Below are 16,622 nucleotides of genomic sequence, written 5' to 3' on the forward strand. Positions count from 1 at the left end.
ACTTTGTCCAACATGCTGCTACTCCCGTGGCCAAATTTACCAGAAAGTGAGCAGCAATGGCAAACACGCTCCAGCAACCATGCCAGCCTGTTGGCAGCACTCACTCGAGAGTATAAGGGGATAAGAGGGACAGTAAACATTACTCCACGGCAACCCGATCTGGATAACAGTCAGTATTTTTTCTCCTTTTGTTTTGTCATTCTAGCTGTGTTTTTTTTTTTAATTGTACTGACAGCCTTTTTCACACCCTGCCATTCTTTTGACCTGCTCTAAAGAGTGTTCTCTCACCACCTTTTTTCTTCTCCAGTGAAAGCAGTGATACATCAGACCCTGCCTGTGCTTAGAGATCTAGTGGACAGCATCTCTGGGGAATCCACCAAATCACGTCAGATCTGTTACCAGAGTCTCCAGGAGTCTGTCCAAGTGTCCCTCAGCCTGTTCCCAGTGTTTATTCAGCAGCCAGGTCGGTGTCTCTATCTACAGTTAGTGTTAATAATTTGATCACAGTGTGACGATGATCCAACCCATTCCCTCACTTCTTCTGTAGTTACTTGTCCTGTCACAGGGGACTGAGGCCTATCCCTGTGCACATTGTACCTGGGCAAATGTGTAGAGATATCACTCGGCCTCCTAGTAGTACACGCATTGTGGTAACACTTCCTGTAACAAAAGAACGGATCCACACCGTTTTATATTCTAAACATGTCTCGATTGAAGTGACAGTTCCATAATCTCTGCTGTAGCACCTTGTATACTGTAGTCCTATTGGTTACGTACTTTATCACTGAGGATGTCCCATGTTCAGTACAAAGCCATACTTTGTTTGCATATAAATAATTGATAGCTGTTTTGACTAAATTCGAGTAATAATACTTAGTATAAATAGTATTTTTTTTTTTTTTTAAATCCTGAAGACCTCAACTAACTTAGTCACAACAGGTTGACTGGCCAGCTGTTTAATTGTCACTTCTCTTTCCCAGATGTGACCGATGAGATGCTGGCCTTCTTCTTGACGCTGTTTCAGGCTTTGCGAGTACAGATGGGTGTTGCCTTCACAGGACAGATCATCCACACGTTCCTCAGCATGTTCACCAGGTAGTATTACGCCCTGTCTAGATGAATACAGGTTTAAATGGCATGGGGCAAACACTGAAAATGCTGATATCACTATTGACACTAATTCATGTAATGTCCCTTCTATGTGCTCCAGGGAACAGCTGGCAGCCAGTATTTTGCAAGAGGGCAGTGCAGGGTGTAGAGTGGTACAGAAGTTCCTGAAGATCCTACAGGTGGTCGTGCAAGAGCCCGGTCAAGCTTTCAAGCCCTTCCTGCCCAATATCCTCTCCTTGTGCATGGAGCAGGTGTACCCGGTTGTGGCAGAGGTCAGTTGCATAAAGATTCATTCTGGAGTTTGATTTTGTTGGCTTGATTAGCCTGCCAGCACTTGTGGTGTCACTTATACCAATGTCCTGGATAACAGTCATTTATTCTCTTGTTGTTGATAGCGGTCTTCCCCAGACGTCAAGGTAGAGATGTTTGAGCTGCTATACCAAATACTTCACCAAAACTGGAGGTACTTCTTTAAAACGTCAGTCTTAACAAGTGTCCAAAGAGGAGCTGCTGAAGATACCATGGAAAATGAGGCCCAGTTCACAGCTGCCATGCAGGTGTGTGTGTGTGTATATACATGTGTTTTAATCACCATCATACCTTTTTGAGTTATGGTTGAATCTATCCACTATATTTCCTGACTTTTGCTGAAATGTCTTAAACAGGCTTTTGGACAGTCTTTCCTGCAGCCTGATATCCACATCTTCAAGCAGAATCTCTGTTATTTGGAGTCACTGAACAGCAAACACAAGTTGTATCACAGAGTAAGTTGAGCTTTTCAAATTCTAAATTTCACTCATTCTCTTTTACCAGTCTGCAGATTGTTCTCAAGGGGAAACTTTTCAATCATTATCAGATCGACTCTGATACTCTACCTCCACCTACAGCATTTACAAGAAGGGACATGCAGATGTAAAATGTCGATGTCACCTCTTGCAGGCAAAAGGAGTCATAGCTGCGGCCATTTTTTTTGTTTATGTTACAATAAAAAGCTTGTTACATTATAGAAGTTATCAATATATGTATATTTTTTTTTTTTAGTTTGCCTCTCTTTGACAAATTAAATCTAGTCATTAATCAGGAGGACCGAGAACACATAGTGGCAGAGCTCAGATCAGTGTGGCCTTTTGTTCTTCTTTCCTGTGATTACTATAGGAAGTATTTTGATGTTTCAGATATAATACACAAAAATGTAAGAGAAACAAACATAAAAAAGAATACAAATCTGTCCATTATGAGCAACAGATGGCCCTGCACAACATCTCAGAACCCAGGGAAAGAATTAAACCGAACTCTCGCACAATATATCCGTGATGAAAGGATTCAACTGTTTCGATTAAGACCTGTATCTACACACTGTTATTTATTAAAACCAACAGTGAGTGCTTATAACCGTTGTCATTACTTCATTTTACTTTAGAAGCTTTTCCGGACCTCGATGCTCTTCCACTTCATCAACGTGCTGCTGCAGGTCCTTCTTCACAAAAGTCACGACCTTCTTCAGGAGGAAATCACCCTCGCTATTTACAACATGGCCTCTGTCGACTTTGACGCCTTCTACTCGGCCTTCATGCCAGAGTTCCTCAACGGCTGCCAGGGTGTGGACTCCAGCCAACGAGCTGTTCTAGCACGCAACTTCAAGCTTGAACGGGTACGAATTATTATTCATACTATTTATTTTTTTCATTAACATTGTTTTTCTTTCCACTTAACTTAATTATTCTGAAATCACAGCTTCAATGCTGATGTATGCAGTGACCTGTGGGGTTTGTTATCATTTACCTAATAGGTTACCATGGTATGGTATTGTGCAGACTTTTTGCTCAATCGCTAGTTTCAAGTCTTCTGCGATACATCATGATGTTCATTTAGTAAATCATGGTCCATTTAGAGTGTAAAATAGACAATAAAGCAGGTTCTGTTTTAGGGCGGAGCTACCTTGTGATTGACACTCCCTGATTTTGTTTCATCACCAAATAGTGAGATCAGTTTTGGTTGTTTTGGCCTTTGTTTGTTTTTTGTTTTTTCCATTTAATTTAATGCCTATTGTTATTTATTCACGGAGTTGTCCGTGTTTTCGTCTTGTAACTTTAACACTTTCACAGTGTGATGTCAGTTCACTAAAGTAAATTGTGATCGTTGTGGTCTCCTAAAAATTTGTTATTCAGCATTCGGCTGTACTTGGATCCACCCTCTCGTGCCACAAAACAAGATGGCGACGGCCAAAATGCCGAACTCAAGGCTTCAAAACTGTAGTGCACAAACCAGTGGGTGACGTCTCACCCTTAGCACCAGTACATTCCCATTTGCCTGTTGTGTTGAATGTTGATTTCCTCTTCTTTGCACTCCAAACATCATCGACTTGTGTAAATTGATATTCATGTTCAACTTCTCTCTTCTTTCTCAAGGACTTGCCTTCGTTCACTCAAAGCGTGCAGCGACTGGTGAATGACCTTCGCTACTACAGACTGTGTAACAGTAGCCTGCCGACTGGCACCATTAAGCTATAGCACAATGACTGCTCGAACCACTCCGTACATCAACTATGATCTTCAAGGACTGCCTGTGCTGACCACTTTGCCCAACACTCCTTCTCCAATCCGGCGTTGCTCCGCCTATTCAAAGTAATAGGAAGGAACAACACGCATCGTATTGTCGAGAAATGGGGAGGTTGAGGATGCTGCTGATGTATTTCTTTGATCTCTACTGTAGAAGGTTGGCGCATCATTTTTTTTTTATTTTTAACAGCACCCTCCTAATGTGTTGCCAATGATATTTTTGGCAAGAAATGAAACCTGGTCTGCAGTCGGCTTTTGCCCAGACCTGGAGCAGTCTGAGCCAGGCCTTCTTTCCCACGCGTCGGCGACAAAGCTGGGCTGGGACTGAGCACTTTCAACTCATTTTGAGTTTTTAAAATGTCTGCTTTTATTCATTTTGCCTTCAATTTTTTTCATCTCCAAAGGAGACGGATTCTCAACTTAAGATCTTTCATATCATTCCATTCTGATAAAGAGACAACTTGCTTGATTAATAAAGTGCTTTTTTAGTAAAATTCAGGTATTGATTACTTCATGTTTATATTGATCTATGTGCCCAACTTTTGCAGTGTTGTCACAGTATTGCTTGAAGAATAATGGTTGTATAAAGAGATTTAAGACTTTTCTGTATGTTTACACTGTTTCGCTTTACACTTGTCAATGACTTTTTAAAATCCCTTTTAACTTAATTACATCTTTTTTTTTTTATTTTATTTTAGAACACGTGCACCGATAATCAAATTGTTGGTTTGAGTCTTCACAGAACTGATGGATAATGCAGAGCAGATTTTAATTTTGAGAATTGCGAAAGCCTTTGACAGATATGAAGCATCAACAGCAGGTTTAATGTGTCACATGTGACAAATGCTGAGGACGTATAGGAAGCATCAGCACAGAAAGAACAATTAAACATCTTCACAGTTGGTGAAACAACTCCACCAACTCAATATTAAAAGTTGCTTCAGCTTTTCTGTAGGTTGACCTCAGTGAGGATTGGAGCTGTAATGTTGGTGTGTGTTGCTGTCTATCCACGGGTTTAGATGTTTTTGCATCTCCACAGCTGTTCTTGGCTCCCGATGCTGAAGGCAAATGCTGGTTCAGTTATGATAACTGAACCAGCATAGTAATGCTACGATATTAAAGAAACAGGCTGCAGGATAATGTGACGGCACAACCTACAGGTGAACAGAACTAATGGATTTGATAGCTGGATTCGCCCAGTGTGATTAGAGCTTATTTGTGGCTCAAACTCTCATGTTGATGCTAATTATGTCTTTTAATGTAAAAATGTAAATGTTATCATTGGCAAAGGAGAAAGAAGTCTTGAAATTCCTACAACTTTCATGTGGTTTAGTTTTATTTTACCAATTTTACACCTCAAGATGACTGCAGCCTATTCATTAGGACTTTAACGCCTTTTTTATTGTACGTCTTCTGGAGCTGTCAAGTCTGAGACTATAACCCTAACCTGCTTTACAAACAGTGTGGAGCTTGGAGTGTTTGAAGAACACACTCTTGAGTTGCATTGTGGGAATTGTAGGATCCATTAGTTTTGGAGTTGAAAATAACAGGTCCTATATGCCTCTGGTGCATCAAATTTATACCTTTTTTGTTTTTTGTTTCTTGCAAGTCTACCAACTTTATGAAAATGTGGTTTTGATATTAAGCTTGAAAGTAGAACTTTAATAATATTCTTAAAGCTCTAGTTGAAAAAACTGCATCAGTGTACCTTTCTTAAATCCAATGATAAATACATTCGTACACGTGACAAATGTCTGAATTCTTGGTCAGTGCTGGATTATATTTTTATTTATGTACTTATTTTAAACTAAAAGTAGCAGGCAAACATCTGTCCTCACTGGAGTCAAACAATCAGGGGGAGGTTGGCAGACAGGGGGATGACTCGTGAGTTTTGATTGAGAAGGGTTGACTTCTATCTCGACAGGCGGACTAAACACACGTGAAGCCATGGTCCTGTTGCAGCGGTGCGTTTTTAAGAGAATTCTCCAACAGTTTTATTCAGGGAATCAAGGAAACACCAAAAGTCTGCTGTCAGCTGCGTTTCCCAATGCGCTGCTAGGTGGAGACGGAGCTGCTGGACACAGGAGCAAATCAAGTAAGTGAATTTATATCAACTGCTCGGTAAGGACGTCGATTTTACTGTTGTACATTTCTATTCTCCTAACACACTCACACTGCGACTTTTTTATTTTTCTCAAAGGACTAAATGACACTTTGACATTTGACTTAATGTTTACCTCAAAAATGTACCGATTAACCTAAGAACTCTGACGGCTTTGAACATGTAATGATGACATACACACGTGTTTCTTCAGATTTAAATAGTTGGTTGAACATTATTAACATTGAGTCAGGAAAAAAAACTACACCTCGAGTTTATTTGCGCCAAACGAAACGAATTTACGAAAACAAATTTGCTTGCCAAGCTCACGGGGTCATGACCTGGAGCTAGGTTAGAGGGACAAAGATATGCTGGTGAAACAGTGACCTGCGGTGTGCGTAATCTGGAACCTGCGCGTATTCTGCGTAATACTCAAAGCACAGTAGGCAACGTCACCAGAACCTTTCTGCTCGGAAGGAAACTTCAATCCAGCTACTCAATGATTCGTCCTACTTTACTGGCACAGACAGTTTTCATGTTAGATGCGTGAGTTCCTCTCGTGGCGGGTCACGCGTGTATGTAATTGATTGCATGCAGTCATTCATTAGCTCCTATTGCAGCTGCTGTTCTGTGCGCAACAATGTATCTAAATACATAGTACATACAATATCTGATGTGCCTATTTCATTCTGCTCTTAGAGGGTAGTTCATCTGTGTTTGCAAACCGATGTGCGTGTGTGCGCGTGCGTGCGTGTGTGCGTGCGTGTGTGTGTGTGTGTGTGTATTGGACGTCCCCCTGCACGTTGGAGACTTTGAGTAAATATTTGTCCTCTTCCTTGTAGGCTTGTACTTTTTACGCCACTATATATTTTTTTGTCTGTTTTGGTTGGTTACTTCGAAAATTCAGATTGTTAATACAAAATAATAATCAACTAAAAACGGATATTGGTCAAGATTAAGCTACCGAACAGCATATAAAGTATCTGAAATTAGCAGCTTTGCTTACACATTAATGCATCAATACTTAGAATATATCTATTTCAAAATTTGGCCATTTTGAGTGCTTTAAGTATATTTTAATGCCAATATGTATATGTAGTGTTTTTACTTTGTCTGTTTCTACTCTGTTTGGTGTCTGCCCCACCAGCTATTCCAGACATAAGGGAACGGACTCTTATTGCTGTAAAGCCAGATGGAGTTCAACGTCGTCTTGTAGGACAAATAATACAGCGGTTTGAGCAGCGGGGCTTCAAGCTGGTTGGACTGAAAATGTTGAAGGTAAAGAAGTCTGAAATAAATGTGTTTGGTGTTGTTATTGTGGTGTGTTCTCTGTTTAATTTCTATAGCTGTCTCTGTTGGGAAGGTGTCTGATGATCTCCTGTCTCAGCACTACTCTGAAATGAGGACTAAACCCTTCTACCCCAGGCTGCTGGAATACATGACCTCAGGGCCTGTTGTTGTTATGGTGAGGGCGTCTCTATGCTTCTGGGATACTCCTGTATTTAAAAAAAACAATCTACGTTTTCAAAAGGTTGACAGACATAAAAGGTGTGTTTTCAAAAACGAATGCTAGAATATCCTATAAATCAAAATACACAGAATCTCTGTGTTGTAAATCTGCTACAAATTTCTGCAAGTCTTGAATATCCTGTTTTTGTGTGTGCTTTATGTGACTTCTTTTATTTTCATTTAGGTGTGGGAAGGGCACAAGGTAGTCCAGACGACACGGACAATGGTGGGACATACTAACCCAGCGGAGGCCCAGGCAGGCACAGTCAGAGGAGATTTCAGCTTTCATGTCAGCAGGTAACAGGATGTCATTTGATCTAATTTTGTGTAAAGTAAGTTTCAGGGTTAAACAACAACCTCATGACACCGCCACCTTCTTGATATTGCATGTGATGTTTCTGTGTTGGAGGTAAAATAAGGATGTGTGTTGGTCATTTAAAGGAATGTGGTTCATGCCAGTGATTCACTGGAGGGGGCACAGAGGGAGATCCAGCTGTGGTTTCAGAGAAAGGAGCTCCTGAACTGGGACTGCTGTGACCAGACCATCACCTGTGAGGTGTGAAGACGCTAAGACATACAGCCTATGACTAAGACCCGGACGCAGCGAGAATCAGTAATACTACCTCTTCTCCTGCTGCTCAAAGGTCTGTCTCTTGTGACAGTAATTGAAAAAAAGATAAGTCATTTTCAGTGTTCCTATCAAATGATTTACCTCAATAAGTGCACTTAGAGTCACAAAGATTTATGTTTAAACAAATGTGACCGAGTATTTTTTTTCTATTTCTATAAATCAAAATATATTAGCAACTACACACATAAATGCATAGCTGTGACCTCCTTCATTGAACACCGACAGCAGGAGGGGTTTGGCCTTTTGTGTCAGGATGAGATGTGTGTAGTAATCGAATAGATGTATTTTATTAATATATGCAAAACATTGAGGTGCAGTGTGGAGCCATAGTGGATTAACTTAATTAAACCTGAATGACAGATGCATGAATTGTGACCTAATTTGCAGCTAACATATGTGCACCTGACTAAAAGCAGGTCTAACATTAACGATCAATATGATTTATTTTTTAACATATCAGATTTAAGTACTATTGAGCAACAAAGCAAACAACAAAAGTAAGATTTAATTTGATTTGACAAGTTGTCACAGATTCATTACTTTCACCCACTAGCTGCTCTATATGTGATTCTTGCACAGCTCCCGAAGGCTAATAGATTCACAAGATATTGCAAAAAAAATGTCATCACAAAGAAAATCAGAATTATATGACATATTTTAACAAAGCCTTGCTGTGAATTAATGATAAATAATAAGTGAAATCTATACTTTTATGTTGTTTTACAAAACATAGTATGTAGTAGAGTTGTTTTGGAAATAATAAGCACACTAAAAACATTTTTAGCTAAGTGTTGAACTATGTGTGTAATTTTTCTACTTGACTGAAATTGTGTCAATTGTATGTAAATCAAGTACATGTATGTAATTAGAATTGTAAAGTAATCTTCCTACCTCTGTTTTAAAAGAAGAAATAAATTAAAAAAGAGAGTGGTTGCAAGTACAAAACTTTGTACGTCTGAAATGGAAATAGTTCGTAGTCTACCCAAAATCAAATAATCAATGTTTACACTAGAACATTGAACCTCTGGTCAGTGTTATTTGTAAAATGTGCTGTTGCTGTCAGTTAAAAAATGTACTCAAGTATTATCATGATGATATACGCCTGCTATTAATGAACACTGAATGATTTAGATTTCATGTATGTTGACGTCGTCAGTGTGTCACTTTATTAATTCTTCATACAGCTGAAAAAATGACTTCAGTCTGCTGCACCCAATACCACTTATACAATTACTTATCTAGGATTCTTCAAACATATGTATATATTTGAAATTGTATGTTTTGATCATATAACAGAATATGGAAAGAAGGGTAGCAGTAAACTCATAGATATGGTACAAAAATACACACAATTTAAGTTTTATTCAAGCCAATAAATTGTCAGCATTGTACATTATGTCATGATATTCTCCACAGCTGAAGTCACAATGAAAAACACAGAATCAGAAACATTTAAGACTTTACACAAAGAGTCAAACTGAATTTGTGTATTCTTCATGTATCAGTTGAATGTGTATTTGGTCTAAAACCACATCTGTCTGCAACAAGGGATTTATCTTAACTGATAGATATGCAAGCAATAAAAACACAGAAACAATCGAACATCTGACTATACTGAGTCATAAACAGCTGTAACCAAATTCACTTCTTGTAGCTCAAAAAAGTAGTTTCAGTCCATTGTTGTTAACATGTAAATCTAATCTTCAGAATGTTATAAGGTTTATTGAATTGCATTTTTCAGATATTGCCTAAACAAAGGATGATAGAAACAATGCAATTGTAATAAGTATAATGTTACCTAATGGTAAAAATAGTAAAACTCTGGTGAGATGTAGAAATCCCTAATAGTAGTATTAGTGAGGGAGCTTTACTTTTAACACAGCTTGCTTATGTTGAAGAATCTGTAGCACATAGATATAACAGCATTAATTATTAAAATCCATCTGCAAGATCCCTCTGTGCATCCAGCTGTATATGCAACATTACAGTTATCTCCATTGATTTGTATGAGTGAATGTTTGAGAGCTCCGTCACACTAATCATTCTCAGATTTCAGGCCAATCTTCAGCTTTTGCTTCTCCATCGCCGTCTCTAGTTCGGTAGCTTTGCGCACATCCTGAGTAGGATACAAGATAAAATGTGTTTAACAAAGAAATATTGATATTAATATTAATTTATGAAATTCCTTTAGTACCAGACCAAGAACAAGAAGGCTTTCTAGTAATTAACAACTGTAAAATGCAACTAGCTATGAGCTCTTTAGGAAGTAATGGGCATTTTGTGGTTTTGTAAGTTGAAAGGTTAATAATCTTTAGTCAATGTAATCTGTGCATAATTCAAGGCGAAGCAAACAACCCGTGCATAACCTCACAAACACACACATCAACAGTAAACGCATAAACAAACACACACACAAAAACACTGGACAAACCTCGAGAAGGGCCTTCTGCACCATAATTTGGCTGTAGACTCTTGCACCTTCCTCTGGTGACGCCGTGCGGAGCTCCTCCTTTTTCAGGGAAAAAAGCTGTGCTCCATTTAAAATGCCCAGTCTCTGAACTGTCCTGAAAGAGGAGGAAGAAGCGACACAATCAGTGTGTCTGTTCAGCTTAAAAGAGCTTTCATTGTCAAACATTCACCTATAACCTGGATATGAGTACCTTTGTCAGATAAGAATCCAGTTGTGTAAATTAGAATAATCTAATGAACATATAAACGTATCTTCCCTTAAGAGTCACTTCTTTGTTTTCTTGTTGTAAAAGTGTCCCTCAGTGTCCTCAATGTCCTCCTAGCTGACTGTTTAAGTTCAACTTCAATGTACCCCTGTTCACAGCTACTGCTACAATGAGGAACTCTCATTATGTGTTGATTTTGGCGGTCTCTGTGGACAAAATCAGCAGTGTTTCTAACCGTCTCTTTAGAGAACCTCTCATTGTACTGCAGCAGGGTCTGACAGTCTGCCCTGTGCAGTCTTGGTTCTCCCGTGGCTCCCTTCCCTTTAGCGGGCGCAGCTATACGACCTGGGTCTTCTTGAGCCTGTGCAGTACTCACGGTGTACTTTATTTATTATAGGCATCATTATTAAAATGAGACCATAACCAGTTATAAGTTCCTCATAGTAACTTTAAATTGCAATACATAAACATGGCAGGGACAGTTGGCGGCGCTATTGTGCACTAAATAAAATCAGCTGCTGCTTGTGTTGCATGTATAATGTAACAGACTGTTTAGATTTCTTTGATTTAATTTCCCTCATTGTTCTTCAAGTCCACAGCACCCACGTGTCCAATAAGCACCCCTCATTCAATTTAGTAAAGCTAAGCTAATATCATTAGTGAAAGAAAATGCATATATTGATTATTTTAGGCACACAACTGGTCTTAGACATTTTGAATGTGATAATCACTTGATTTTCCTGGTGGATCTTGAGAACAAGGCTATAAATGAACTAATAAGTTCTACAAACTAGTATCGTTCTGAATCAGGTTTTTGTCTGAGCTGGAGTTTCCTCTAACAGAGTGCACTCACTGTTGACTGAAGCCCTTGGTGGTTAGCCAGGCCTCCACTTCGGCAGACGGTGAGTGGTAGTTCAGGGGAGTAGTGTCAGCTGTGCGGGGGACCACAGGCGGACGGACTGAGTTGCTTTTCCCAGCTAACCGCTGAAGAAGCTCATCATTCACTATCAGGACTGCAAATATAATACAGACAAAACTTAATTTGCTATCGAAGTGTTACATTTCTCCAATTCAAGATCAGTGCTCAATCTCCAGGGTTGAGTTATGTTTAATATGATAAATGTGCATGGAAGGTGTTAACAACATATCTGATGATCTTTAGACACACCACATAGAAAGAGGTCTGTTCAGGGCCAGTTATCAGTTAAGAGCTGACACAATTTACTAACCATTATGCTATTGTGTCAAAGACTTCAGTGTCCATCTGACATGTGTTATAGGGAACCAGCAGTGGAAGCATGGCACTTAAGAAGCTCCTGGGATTCAATATGTGTGTGAATTTTGATATTCTAACAAGTCCCTCTTGTGTTTGTTTGCTGACACAACATGTATGATTTCAACATGTATGTGCATGTTACCTCGGTCATTGTCTTCTCCCTGTATTGATGGTAAAACCATGCTCTGTGGTCGCATTGGGCTTGTGGCTATCGGACTGGTGCTGACTGAGCTTGATGGAGCGTATGAGAAGTACTTTGTCGGAGGGGACATGGGCATCTTCTGTTGTGGAAAAGTAGGAATGAATACAAAACAGTGAGATTGCATGAGGCAAAAAGCCACAGTACGTGCAATATTTGAAGCACTGACAAACAACAGCGCTCTGTATGTGTGTGTTGTGTCTGTTCTTGTACCTTTGACTCTCTGCGGACCACTGGGCTGCTTCTCCCAGTGTTGTTCAGAGCAGACAGAGGCTCCAGGATATTAGAGGGGACAAATCCTATCTGGTCAAAGCGATTTTGACACTTCCACCATCTCTTTGATGAATCAATGACCTAAAGAAAGATCCGTCAAGTGTTGTGATACAGTGGAAGAATACATCTACTTTTACAGGTGGGTCTCTAATTCTAATTATGGATGTGTACCTCTAGGGTTTCTCCTTGTAGCACAGAGAGTTCACTGCTGTTTCTAGCCACAAAGTCATAACTGCAGCAGTAAAGTCTGTCACCCTCTGGTGGGAGCCCATTTCCTTCTCTGAAATAGAAGTGTCGTTTAAAAGATAAGCAACATGTAAAGAAAAAAAGAACACCATTAACAAAAAGGAGTCACATGTCAGTAATCTCAATCTCTAATTTGAGAAATTGACATGCGTTGTTCTCAGACTTTATAACCTCCAGATGGATTTTATGAGGCAATATACCGTTAATAGCAGACATTTGGGAATTGGTTGGCATTGTCACTTCTGCTATAATTATACCTTGTTCTGTAATGCTTTTTCCGAGGCCTACGGACTTACATTTCAGCATCGCCTTCACCAGGATGCTCCGCTGTCTGTCGAACTTGGTTCTGTGGAAGTCGTGCCTCCCTACTTTCCCTGAAAGCGTCTTGTTTGTGCTGTGACTCGATGGGATCTTCGAAAAGCTGGCCTGTTGAGTTATAGGCCTGAGGCTTCCACCCATCCAGGAAGACAGGTGAGTATGGAGGTACAGACACATTGAGGTTCAAACTGAAAAGAGGGCAAGAGGATAATGTTAGAGCAACACTCTCAAACCAAGATTTACACACACGAATACACATAAACACACATACCAGGGTGAAGTCCAGTTGGGCCCTAATGAAGTCCACAGCTCCTTTTCCTCTTCAATCAGATGGTCCTGGAGCAGTGAAACAGCACCACTGGTCATAGCAGGACTGACCACCGATGCTCCTAACGCTGGCCCCCCCGTGGTTTTCACCATCTGTAAAACAGAGAGGGTTGCTACAGTCAGTATCGCAGAGAGAATGAGATCATCTACTAAAAGAAACATGAGAAGCCTCACCAGTCTCAGAGGTGCAAAGATGTGATGCAGCAGCTCTGGTGCATCAGGCTGTGCAATGGACGACTGGAGACGGTCCTAAATAAACCAGCAAATTGGGTCATTTACCTTTTCGTATTCAGCCGTTTTATCAAAATTGTACATTTCCAGAGTTAATCAACGCTCTATTACGACTACTCACCAGCAGACTGAGGGAGTACTTGATTTTCTGAAAGAGGTCCACAAATTCTTCCTCTGATGGAGGGCAAGCTTTCAGGGTCAACAAATCATCTGCACACAGAGAAGCATAATCACAGCTACAACTTAACAGGATACACATACCTACTTAATGATTAACAGGAAGCGCATAACTCCACCACGATCACTGTTGTTATTGTGCATGCATTGATTTGAACTTGATATGAGCTGGTGTCAGTATTATTTGTTGAGTTATTTCATTATTAAGAACATTTTGCAAGCTGCCAAGTGCAAGTTGAATAGCATTTGTCAACACTTTTCGGAAAATAAATGAATAATGGAAAAGAATAACAAAAACAGTAAAGGTGAGGAGTGCTTGTTCTCGCAGTACTCCCATAAAACAAAGCCAGTGGTGGTGACTAATAACAATCTTCTATTTCTATTTCAAACGGGTAAATGAAGCAAGTTTAAATATGTTGAAATGTAGAATACATATATTGTTTTAGTGGAGCTTCTTAATCTTTCCGGATTGACTTGGCCCCAGCTCCAACAACTTCTTTGTCATGTTTCTTGTACGTGCTTTTCTGCAGGCAAGGATTTGGCAATTATCTGAAGATTTTTTTGGCACCCTGCCTGTTGACCATCTTCCAGCGCTTAAAATAGTGTGTCAATATTTACCCTTTGTCTCCAGCTTCCTACCTCCACCAGAAGCCACCCATTCATCAATCTCCTGCCAAGCACCACCGACTTTTCAACTCTGCCACAAATTGATCTGCACTTCTTCAAACCTACCTTCAATATAACATTAAAAGTATTTCTTTTATTTAGACCACACTAATTAAACTATGACTACAGTAGTTAGTTAGAATGGAAGAACAACTCTCACCATCTTGGTCCTTCTTGCTCTTTCTGCTTCTCTTTTTGCTCCTTTGGTTGAGAACACTCTGGGCCTCAGCTGTCTGCTGCAAGCGTGCCATGAAACGTTCCACGTCATCAAAGCAGTGGTTCATAAACTCCTGCAAAAATACTGTATGTATTAGCCATTTACCAGAGCGACTTACAGAAAGGCGTTTTGATAAGTTCATAGTTCACAGTTCATATTACTGGTAATTTAACAAGTTATTACTGGGTCAAGCATACAATGAATTAAATTAATCTGTTACAGGCTCTTGTTAAAGTTTAAAAAACAAAGAAATAATCCCCGTTACCTCTTTTTATAGCAATTATTTTTCTAACTCTTTCCAATTAGTTGGACTAGCCATTGTAGGGCTGCTAGAAGTTAGTGGTTAATTGTAATATCTGTAAACACAGAAAAGTTAACTAAAAGTTGAAAATTATGTCATTTTGTTTACATTAGTATTGTGACAATGCGTTAAATATTTTATATTAACATATGTTGCTGTCCTCTATTCAAAATAAAAACAACACTTTAAAGACAAACTTCAAGACTTTGTTACCAGTATGCTAAAGATATACATTTTCGACAAACTTAAAAATGCAAATATTTCATTTTGATCATCTATATCACCTTATTATCACTGCTGTGATGTTTCTTCTAGTGTATAGACAAAGGTTGCTGTCTTGATTTTGCATAAATACAGAATGTGGTTTATAAATGATATGGGACAACACACTTTTTTTTAAGATGTTTTGCACGGGTTGCTTCCTGCTCTCTTTTGACTTTAAGCTATTATTCATTATTTGTAAGCTTTGTACGCAAACCCTTTAGTCAGTATACACGCATAGACACATACAAAATTATCTATGCAAGTACGTACCAATTCTCTCTCTGCATTCAGTATCGATGTATAATTTGACTCCCCAATGGCACCATTCTCTGAGCGGAGGAAGAACAAAGCCATTAAAGCAAAAATTGACACCTGTACAAAAACACAAAGCCTGCTGTATTATGTCAATAGCAAGAAGCAGGATAGCGTGCGAAGAGAATGAAAATGCATCACATACAGCCCATGCTCACACATATACACACACACATTAGGCAGATTAATATACTGTACCTTTGTCAAAATGTGTGTAGATGGGCAGGCCACCAGGAGGAAGCTGCTCCCCTGGAATTAACATGACTCGGACCCCTGAATACCTTCTGGGGGCCACCGGAGGCGGTAGTGCAGACATCTGTTGTGTGTGGATGCAGACAGAGTCAAATCATGCGTATACACACAATAGGGGATAATGCTCATACTATAATAAACTTTACGTAAATGTTTACCGGTATTTCACCTTTTCTCTGATGGTCCTAACGCTTCATTTCCTGTTTTCTGGGAAATGCATTATCCCACTATATGTTATCACATTATTTATTACTTAATGTTCTTAAACGTTTTTTACTTTTCTATTTTGACTTGTCTATATATGTTTGAATATAGTCAAAAATGATGAATGAGAGTTCATTATTGCCACATTCCACAAGCTGATTGTAAGAATGCTGAGTATTTACACTCGTACTTTGGTGTGCATGTGAGTGACTGATGCGCACGACAGGAAAAACCACTGACATCAGATGCATGGTATGCAGATGACACAACCACCAAAACTTGCTCAAGAAACTGTGCCAGCTGAATACAAAAGTTCATCACAAGTGTTTGCTTTGCAAACACATTGTAGCTTTGATATCTCTTTTGTTCATCTTCCTGCCTTTCCTCTGTCATCCCTCGTCTTCCAACATACTGTTAAAGCAGTAAATATGGTATAAACTATTTCAATCATCAACAATTTCTCATAAAATTCACATTACACAGAAAAATCCCTTCACGCAATAACAAATTATGAAATATTCTAATGTATCAAGATAAAGTGAAGCTGCTTCAAAAGTCTCCTCTGAGCACCATATTACTGACACAAACTGCACAGGTGTACTGGTCTCTCAAACACACATAAACAGTCACACAAACGCACACTCTGTTTGCATAACATTAACACATAGAATCTAGATACATCACTGTACCTTTTAGTGCGGTTTGAGTCTTTAAATCCAGGGCACAGAGACCAGTCCTCGTGCTGAGTTATATGAGCACTGAGTGAAGACACACG

The 16,622-nt window shown here is 39.4% G+C and overlaps 3 protein-coding genes across 3 annotated transcripts in view; 2 read left to right on the plus strand and 1 right to left on the minus strand.

The window, feature by feature from the left end:
- xpo6 (exportin 6) overlaps positions 1–4,336 on the plus strand; it is a 14,736-nt gene extending 10,400 nt beyond the window's left edge. Inside the window, exons 17-24 of the mRNA XM_068727837.1 lie at positions 1–169; positions 308–463; positions 981–1,095; positions 1,211–1,382; positions 1,506–1,667; positions 1,776–1,874; positions 2,531–2,761; positions 3,519–4,336. The exon at positions 1–169 is cut by the window's left edge and continues 21 nt beyond it. Coding sequence (XP_068583938.1) covers positions 1–169; positions 308–463; positions 981–1,095; positions 1,211–1,382; positions 1,506–1,667; positions 1,776–1,874; positions 2,531–2,761; positions 3,519–3,620 — 1,206 coding nt within the window. The 3' untranslated portion in view covers positions 3,621–4,336. The remainder of the gene's footprint in view (positions 170–307; positions 464–980; positions 1,096–1,210; positions 1,383–1,505; positions 1,668–1,775; positions 1,875–2,530; positions 2,762–3,518) is intronic.
- A 1,202-nt stretch (positions 4,337–5,538) lies between these two features.
- On the plus strand, positions 5,539–8,854 carry nme4 (NME/NM23 nucleoside diphosphate kinase 4). Its single transcript, XM_068727839.1, has 5 exons — positions 5,539–5,763; positions 6,917–7,047; positions 7,133–7,234; positions 7,463–7,575; positions 7,720–8,854. The coding sequence occupies exons 1-5, from the start codon at positions 5,616–5,618 to the stop codon at positions 7,838–7,840; spliced, it is 615 nt and encodes a 204-aa protein (XP_068583940.1). The 5' UTR covers positions 5,539–5,615; the 3' UTR covers positions 7,841–8,854.
- Positions 8,855–9,597: 743 nt separating this feature from the next.
- eps8l1a (EPS8 signaling adaptor L1a) lies at positions 9,598–16,622 on the minus strand. Its single transcript, XM_068727838.1, has 14 exons — positions 16,537–16,622; positions 15,590–15,707; positions 15,350–15,408; positions 14,458–14,587; positions 13,576–13,664; positions 13,398–13,472; positions 13,168–13,316; positions 12,875–13,084; positions 12,504–12,612; positions 12,273–12,413; positions 12,003–12,141; positions 11,438–11,597; positions 10,341–10,473; positions 9,598–10,025 (listed from the first exon to the last, which is right to left on the minus strand). The coding sequence occupies exons 2-14, from the start codon at positions 15,705–15,707 to the stop codon at positions 9,945–9,947; spliced, it is 1,593 nt and encodes a 530-aa protein (XP_068583939.1). The 5' UTR covers positions 16,537–16,622; the 3' UTR covers positions 9,598–9,944.

Source organism: Cebidichthys violaceus, unplaced genomic scaffold, assembly GCF_023349555.1.
Source record: "Cebidichthys violaceus isolate CVI_PGR_0920_01 unplaced genomic scaffold, fCebVio1.0.p SCAF_40, whole genome shotgun sequence".
Lineage (NCBI taxonomy): Eukaryota > Metazoa > Chordata > Actinopteri > Perciformes > Stichaeidae > Cebidichthys > Cebidichthys violaceus.

Coding starts and splice junctions, on each gene's coding strand:
- eps8l1a (XM_068727838.1), bottom strand. CDS start 15,707: ATGTCTGCACTACCGCCTCCGGTGGCCCCCAGAAGGTATTCAGGGGTC. Junction 13,473..13,575: donor AGTACTCCCTCAGTCTGCTG/GTGAGTAGTCGT, acceptor TGGTTTATTTAG/GACCGTCTCCAGTCGTCCAT. Junction 13,317..13,397: donor TCTTTGCACCTCTGAGACTG/GTGAGGCTTCTC, acceptor TCTGTTTTACAG/ATGGTGAAAACCACGGGGGG.
- nme4 (XM_068727839.1), top strand. CDS start 5,616: ATGGTCCTGTTGCAGCGGTGCGTTTTTAAGAGAATTCTCCAACAGTTT. Junction 7,048..7,132: donor TTGGACTGAAAATGTTGAAG/GTAAAGAAGTCT, acceptor TCTGTTGGGAAG/GTGTCTGATGATCTCCTGTC. Junction 7,576..7,719: donor TTCAGCTTTCATGTCAGCAG/GTAACAGGATGT, acceptor GGTCATTTAAAG/GAATGTGGTTCATGCCAGTG.